Source organism: Episyrphus balteatus, chromosome 4 (genome assembly GCF_945859705.1).
Source record: "Episyrphus balteatus chromosome 4, idEpiBalt1.1, whole genome shotgun sequence".
In the NCBI taxonomy this organism is placed as follows: Eukaryota; Metazoa; Arthropoda; class Insecta; order Diptera; family Syrphidae; genus Episyrphus; species Episyrphus balteatus.
This window is the reverse complement of record NC_079137.1, coordinates 27,567,257-27,575,598: the sequence shown is the minus strand read 5'-3', so window position 1 is coordinate 27,575,598 and position 8,342 is coordinate 27,567,257. Positions and strand designations below refer to the sequence as shown.

At 32.1% G+C, this 8,342-nt stretch overlaps 1 protein-coding gene across 1 annotated transcript; it reads left to right on the top strand.

The window, feature by feature from the left end:
- The first annotated feature begins 7,351 nt into the window (after positions 1 to 7,351).
- On the top strand, positions 7,352 to 8,131 carry LOC129919186 (trypsin delta-like). Its single transcript, XM_056000035.1, has one exon. It carries the CDS (start codon positions 7,352 to 7,354, stop codon positions 8,129 to 8,131), a length of 780 nt encoding a protein of 259 aa, XP_055856010.1.
- Positions 8,132 to 8,342: the final 211 nt, after the last annotated feature.

Genomic DNA, 8,342 nt, shown 5'->3' with positions numbered 1-8,342 from the left:
TCGACCCCCCTCTAACTTCCACACCAAAGATGCTAGAAATTTCAAACTCGCTACATTTATTGAGCTTGTTGTGATTTTACTTCACATAATAGAGAAAATAATATCACAACAAAAACATTACTGTTAAAAAAAGAGCCAAGTTCTCCTATGTTGAAATTATGCTGGCACAAAAAGTACTGAGATGTAAAAGTGTACCAAGTTCTAAAGTTTGGGTTCAAATTCGTATCAATAAAATTTTGATTGTTCTCTTGACAATTTTTCTTAATTATCGATTTTTAAAGTTATTTCAAAAATTGCCAAGTAAACAATCAAAATTTTATTGATACGAATTTGAACCCAAACTTTAGAACTTGGTACACTTTTACATCTCAGTACTTTTTGTGCCAGCATAATTTCAACATAGGAGAACTTGGCTCTTTTTTTAACAGTAATGTTTTTGTTGTGATTTCACTACTTTTTGCAAGGTATGGCTGTAGAATATAAAATCTCTATATTTGATGAAAATTCAGTGAAAATGGGTGGTTGCCACGCCCCCTGCCTGAAATTCTCAAACTTTAAATTTTTTCCTTTGTGTAAACTACCAGCTCCACCATTCTACCAAATTTCAAGATTCTACGACAATCAGAAGTGCTCTATAATAATTTATGAAAATTCAGCGGAAATGGGCGGTTGCCACGCCCCCTGGCTGAAATTCTCAAATTTTAAATTTATTCCTTTGTATAAACTATTAGCTCTACTATTCTACCAAATTTCAAGATTCTACGACAATCAGAAGTGCTCTATAATAATTTATGAAAATTCAGCGGAAATGGGCGGTTGCCACGCCCCCTGGCTGAAATTCTCAAATTTTAAATTTATTCCTTTGTATAAACTATTAGCTCTACTATTCTACCAAATTTCAAGATTCTACGACAATCAGAAGTGCTCTATAATAATTTATGAAAATTCAGCGGAAATGGGCGGTTGCCACGCCCCCTGGCTGAAATTCTCAAATTTTAAATTTTGTCCTTTGTATAAACTACCAGCTCTACCATTCTACCAAATTTCAAGATTCTACGACAATCAGAAGTGCTCTATAATAATTTATGAAAATTCAGCGGGAATGCCGGTTGCCACGCCCCCTGGCTGAAATTCTCAAATTTAAAATTTTTTCCTTTGTATAAACTACCAGCTCCACCATTCTACCAAATTTCAAGATTCTACGACAATCAGAAGTGCTCTATAATAATTTATGAAAATTCAGCGGAAATGGGCGGTTGCCACGCCCCCTGGCTGAAATTCTCAAATTTAAAATTTTTTCCTTTGTATAAACTACCAGCTCTACCATTCTACCAAATTTCAAGATTCTACGACAATCAGAAGTGCTCTATAATAATTTATGAAAATTCAGCGGGAATGCCGGTTGCCACGCCCCCTGGCTGAAATTCGCAAATTTAAAATTTTTTCCTTTGTATAAACTACCAGCTCTACCATTCTACCAAATTTCAAGATTCTACGACAATCAGAAGTGCTCTATAATAATTTATGAAAATTCAGCGGAAATGGGCGGTTGCCACGCCCCCTGGCTGAAATTCTCAAATTTTAAATTTTTTCCTTTGTATAAACTACCAGCTCTACCATTCTACCAAATTTCAAGATTCTACGACAATCAGAAGTGCTCTATAATAATTTATGAAAATTCAGCGGAAATTGGCGGTTGCCACGCCCCCTGGCTTAAATTCCCAAGTTTTAAATTTTTTCCTTTGTATTAACTACCAGCTCTACCATTCTACCAAATTTCAAGATTCTACGACATTCAGAAGTGCTCTATAATAATTTATGAAAATTCAGCGGAAATGGGCGGTTGCCACGCCCCCTGGCTGAAATTCTCAAGTTTTAAATTTTTTCCTTTGTATTAACTACCAGCTCTACTATTCTACCAAATTTCAAGATTCTACGATAATCAGAAGTGCTCTATAATATATGATGAAAATTCAGCGGAAATGGGCGGATGCCACGCCCCCTGAATTGAAAATCTCAAATTTTCGATTTTTTCCTTTGTATACACCACAAGTCCTATCACCGTGTAAAATTTCAAGTTTCTACGATATCGGGAAGTTCTCCATAATTTTGATGATCTGTCAGTGAGTCAGTGAGTCAGTTACGGTTTTTGCGATTTTTGAAGCCCTATATCTCAGAAACTACTCATCGTAGGAGGCTGAAATGTAGTGAGTTTGAAATTTCTAGCATCTTTGGTGTGGAAGTTAGAGGGGGGTCGAAAATGGCCTGAGTTGTTTCCTGTAAATAAGGGTGTAGTGCCAAAGTTGCTAGAGAACTTGGCTGGGCACTACCGTTCCCCTTGATCACCATTATTATATAAAGAATATTCACTAATGTTTTGTTTTATTTTAAAGACAAAAAAAAGAAAAATACTTAAATTAATAAAAAAGAAAAAGAAAGAAATAGAACTGCAAATAACCAATATTAACAGTTAATTAAAAATCTACTGCGAAATTTTTCAATCTATACTGCATTTTTTTTAGGATCTACTGCTCAAATTTTTTTTAGAAATGGCAACGCCGATAAAACCTAAAACCGAAGACGAGCTTTTCAATACAAAAAGAATTATCAAAATTGGTTCACTAAGTCCAAAGTTATGAGGTTACAAAAAAAAAATACAGACGAATTGAATACCTCCTCCTTTTTGGAAGTCGGTAAAAAGTGCATAAATGTGTAGTTAGTTTATTGCTTCAATTAGTAATAATATCCAGTTAAAGAATTTCGTTAGTTTTTTTATTTTTGTGTACAAAAACACACAATATTTTTTTTCTTAGATCATGTGTAGAAAAAGGTACACGCACTTTGTTTTAGTTTTTAAAAAATATTTAAACAGCCCTAAAAAGAATGACGTACCTAACTAAGCATATTTATAAAATCTAAAAGGTTTAGATGTTATCACAGTTCAATTTCTAATTAAAAATTAAGCACATGTTTGAAAAGCTGATGTAGGAAAAATACACACACGTTGTTTTATTGTTTAAATAACTTTTTAATGAATGACGCTATTGAATAGAATCAAAATAATAACATGTCTGTTAAATTTTTTGCTTAATTTCTAAACGTTTTGTGAACTAATTATTTTAATAGATTTATTTATTTGTAGGAACACAATTTTAATATCATTTTAATAGATTATAAAAGTATGAATCGTGAGTAAAACGAAAAAAAAACAGAACGAAAACTGTACTAATACATTTTATTTTTTGTAATTTAAATTAATAAAAAAAATACTTAAAAACTGTGTAATAAAATCGCAATATTAAAAACTAATCATTTTTGTTTTGAAAAAGGGCTAATTCCAAAGGTTGTATGAAAGAATTTTTAACCCTGTACAAATTTGGATTATTTTTTTTTTTTTTTAATTTTTTATGGTTATGTACCAATGCATGTTTTTTTTACAAAGTTACTTTCATAATATCATACTACTGGTAACGGTTATCCTGATACTTACCATATACAACACATTTTATAAATCTGTGTGCAAAAGGCATAACAGCTAAGTCGACTTATGTCAAAATTGAGTTTTTTTTTACAAAATCCGGACGCACAATAAGCGATTCCGTATGCAAATTTGCAATACCTTCGATAACATTTATGTAATTTTGTTTCAATTTAAAAAAAATGGTAGGTATTTCAAATCTATGTCATTAAATCGAAATATTAAAACCCAACTACGTTAGTTAGGGTTAGGGTTTTTTAACAGTGTAGCTTTGTTATATAATTTACTAAATTTAGATTTTTCCTAAAAAACACACGCAAGTGTATTTTTATCATAAAGGCTTATTTAAAACAGTATGGGAATAGAAGAAAGTAAAAACCCATGACTCAAAATAACAGCTTACACAAAATAAAATGATAAAATTCACAACTAGGTCGCATGTTCTTGTTGACCTGATGGAAATGAGGAGTTTTTGAGTAAAAGATGGTAAAAATTAACACTCTAATGGCTAATTTCATTAAGCCCTTTTAAGTATTTATCAGGCTTTTACATCCTAAAATGACGTTTGTTCCATACAAAAAACGTCTTTTAAAATTTTAAAAGACTGTTAAATGTTTATGAAATCGGCCATAAAAATTGTCAAAGCAAAGCATTATTTTAAAAATCCTAACTGTATTGCCGGTGGACGCTCATTTTTATATAAAATTGAAATAATTCAATTATTTTGATGTACCTTACCTACTCAGTTCTGACCCAAATAAATTATTTATTGCTTAAATATTTGAAATCTGAAGTTATTGATTTATAATTTTTTCTACACAAACCAGAAACAAAAAATGAAGTAGGAAAATGTATCACACTCTTAAAAATGGGAATACTCTATTACAAAAGTCATGTCTCACAACATTAAGGGGGGAAATCCCTCTGGACGACACCTTTTTCAATATTTTTTTATGAAAAACTGAAAGCACTTATTGAAATTTGGAAAATGACAAGATATTACTGACATTATTAAGTATTGAAAAAAAATTTTTTGAAATGAAAAAATAACGAAATGGCGGCTCTGGAGCCTTTCAAAGTTGACGCCTCTAGTTTACGCTGTGCAATGCACAGGTCCAGGAAATCATCTTAAATCAAAAAGGAAATTTTTTTCCGTTAGATGATATTAGTACGCATTGCATGAACCTAAATTTATTTTTTTTAAATGAAAAATAAAAATTAGAAATCAAAAAACGAAAAAAACCATGTTTTTTTTTACAAAGAAGTAGTTAAAACAAATATTTACTGTACAAATTTTATTCAACTTTTAGGTTCATGTTGTGGCCAATAAGTTAAGGAGTAAGTTGCTTAAAATTTCAAGTCGATAGCTTCATTAGTTTTTGAGTATCATTGCACGGCGCGGAAAAAAAACTAGTTTCGAAAAAAATGCGTTTAAAGATTTCGTTTTCGTACTATGGTAGGTTCGGAGCGCATTAGTTTCGGGACTATCTAGGCACTTTTGAGGCTTCATTTAAGGCTAAGACCACTGAAAATAGTTTCTTCGGTTGATAAATAAATTTAGTACGCAAAAAAAAAATAATGCAAAAATAAAAAATTCCAGAGGGATTTCCCCCCTTAAGTTGTTAAAAATAACTATTGATTTTCATCGCATGAGTGATTGCGAATGTAATACAAATATACCTACAGGGTGTCCCTTAAGTAGCTAAGGATAACTTAAGAGGTATAATCTATGAAATGTTTGCATTGTTTTTTGGTCTTTCCAATAATTTAAAGTTAAAGTAAGTTTAAGACTAGGCGCACACATGCTATTTTGATCGCGCGATTATTCAGTCGCAAATTGGATGACAAGAATTTCAATGACTGTAGACACAATTTTCAAATTTTTAATCGCGAGAAGCATGTGTGTTCAGTTCACAGTCATTGAAATCCTTGTGATCCAACTGAATAATCGCGCAACTTAAATCGCATGTGTGCGCCTAGTCTAAGTGTCTTTTTATGCATTAATTTTAAATACCCTAGTTCCCGAAACGTAACAGCTTCTATTCGCAGGCTTGCATTTTTCCGACATCAGTATTAATGCAAGTTTCCAGTGGATTCTTCTAGAGCAGTGTTTTTCAAGAGTTCCTTGAGGGGTCGCGGGCGCAAGCCAAAGATTAATGCAAAAAAATGTATGAGCTAAAATAAAATAAAAACAAAATTGTTCTATTTACCATATTTATTTTTTAATAAATATTGAAATCATGGATTGATCTTTGATACTTGAAGGATTATATAGTTTTTCAAGTCGGATCAACGAGAAATGAAAATTTTAGAAGCCATGGAGATTCAGGAAAATGATTCGAAAATATCAACAATTCATCATCAATAATTCATCTCTTCAATCCTAAACTCATGTCAATTATTTTCCCTTTGGCAGTCATCTCAGCTCTGTGTGATAAAGAACATTTTTGTGGAGTGTACCAATTTAATCGCCTAAAATCCCTAACAGTCGACTTCCCAAATTCCAAGGTCTTGCCTTTTATAGAGTTCACTACTCTGATCACATCTTTAAGAACATCAATTAATTCTGGAAGTAGTACCTTGGATGAAAGAACTTGTCGATGAAGAAAGCAGTGTGTCCATTAAAAGTTTGACATTATGAGCTTCAATTTTGCAATTAGTCCACTTTTGTTGCCTTATGGAAGTTAAATTTATCTGCACCGGATGTACAAATTTTACACAACATCATATAAACTTTGTTGAGTTTTCCAGAGCTCCATGGAAGCATTTTTTTGAGTTTTGAAAAAAAAAAAAAACAATTGATGTTAAATTTTTGTTCTCAATAAAAACTTTAACTTTCTTATTCCATGTGTACATATTTATATATTGTGCACCTGGTCATGTCAAAAATGTGGATACCAATGTCTAATTTTTGGCGTTTGTTGAGTTTTGAAAAAAAAACCTCCTCAATTGTCATTAGACATTAGAATTTAAGAATTCAGCAAATAAAAATGTCTCCAGTTGATACTGCAATTTACCGATTTATGGGGTACATTGTTGTGTATTAGGGTGTGTCACCCGACAAACTATTATAGTTCTATAAAGCTTTATAGATGCAATTGTTGCTTCTGTAAAGCATTATAGAAGCAAAATTGTTAGTAGGGCACTTTTGTATGGAAAAAAAAAGTACTCTAATTTTCAAATGTAATAGTGGTCAAAAGTTGTAATAGGGTCTGAGATTTAATAATGTGTAAAAATTTTTCCTCTCAAGGGAGTCGCGAACTCAAAAAGTTTGAAAAACACCGTTGTAGAGTGTGAAAACACACAGTTGGCAGTGTTTACTTATTTACCGTAAATCACAGCTTTCGAAGATCCTACTACATCATAAGCCGTGATTTATTGGGAACTGAGTACTAAGGTTAGTATAATTTCAAGCGGTAACAACAACAAAAGATTGCTTTAGATGAACAACAGTGTTTGTTATGAATAAACATTTTTTTTTTTTGCTAAACCTATAAGTTTTTAATCTTTCAACACCAAACTATTACTTAAAATAAATAAAAGTTATCTGAGTAGTAGGTAATTTATAAAACACGGCTATAATTAATCATCTTGATCGAGTTCTTAATTTTTTACAAACAAAATATTGTATCTTTACATCTCAATAAAAAATTTAGAAAAAAATGAATTCCTACGTCATTTGTTTGATCAGCCTATTACTCAGATCGGTAAACATTTTACACTTAACAAAACAAGAAACGATAATTTTTATTTTTAAATTTCTCCTTTTTTTATGCAAATCAAATACCTTATACAAATATGTGAGGGGGAAACACTCAAAATTAGAACTATAAAAGCCAAAAATTTTCAATCCATGAACCAAAGCTCGATAAAATGTCTTATAAAACAGTTGCAACGATAATATTATTAGGTCTTTTTATTGCCGTAAAGGGTGATGAAGGTGATCGCATTATTGGAGGAAAAAATGTGCAAATCGTAGAGTTTCCATTCCAAGTGTCATTGCAGTATAATAGACAGCACATTTGTGGTGGTTCTCTTTACGATAACGACAAGGTAATTACAGCTGCACATTGTGTGGAAACGTTTAAAGCTCGCGATTTAAGTGTTTTGACAGCGCTTCTTGGTACATCCTCATTAAGCGAAGGAGGCGTAAGAATGCCTATTAAGTCGATCGTTAAACATCAGTACTTTAACCTTACCGGAGATGGCAGCTACGACCTAGCAATGTTTACATTAAAGAACCCTGTCAACTTCAGCAGCACCATAGAACCAATTACCTTGGCAAATAAAACTCCAGAAAATGGAACACAAGTTTATGTCGTTGGATGGGGTGTGCTTAAAGCTTCAGATACAAAATCCTCAACTAAACTACAAGGCGTTCAGCTTGATTTCATTTCAAGGGCGGCTTGCGGACAGCCTCCAAATTTCTACAAGAAAGAAGATATAACTCCCACAATGATTTGTGCTGGTGCCGACCCAAAAGGATCTTGCAGAGGGGATTCGGGGGGTCCAATGATTGATATTAAAAGTAATTCATTGTTGGGAGTTGTGTCATGGGGATCATCAGTGTGTGCTGCCGGAGGTTTCCCAGGTGTTTATACTAATGTTGTAGCCTTAAAAAATTGGATTATAAGTACAGCTAAGGCCTTATAAACAAAATTTATAGAAATTGAAAACAAACATGAACTAGAACCAAATAAAAACTATGTATTATTAAATTATTATTTCTGTTTTAATCTTAAATCTAAGAAACCTTAAGCCGCCTCCACTTGCTGCAATCTTTGTGCTGATATTTTAACAAATAACAACTAGAAACTAGATACCTACCAGTAGGCCGTAGTTTGGTTTGGTTTTGATTTGAACT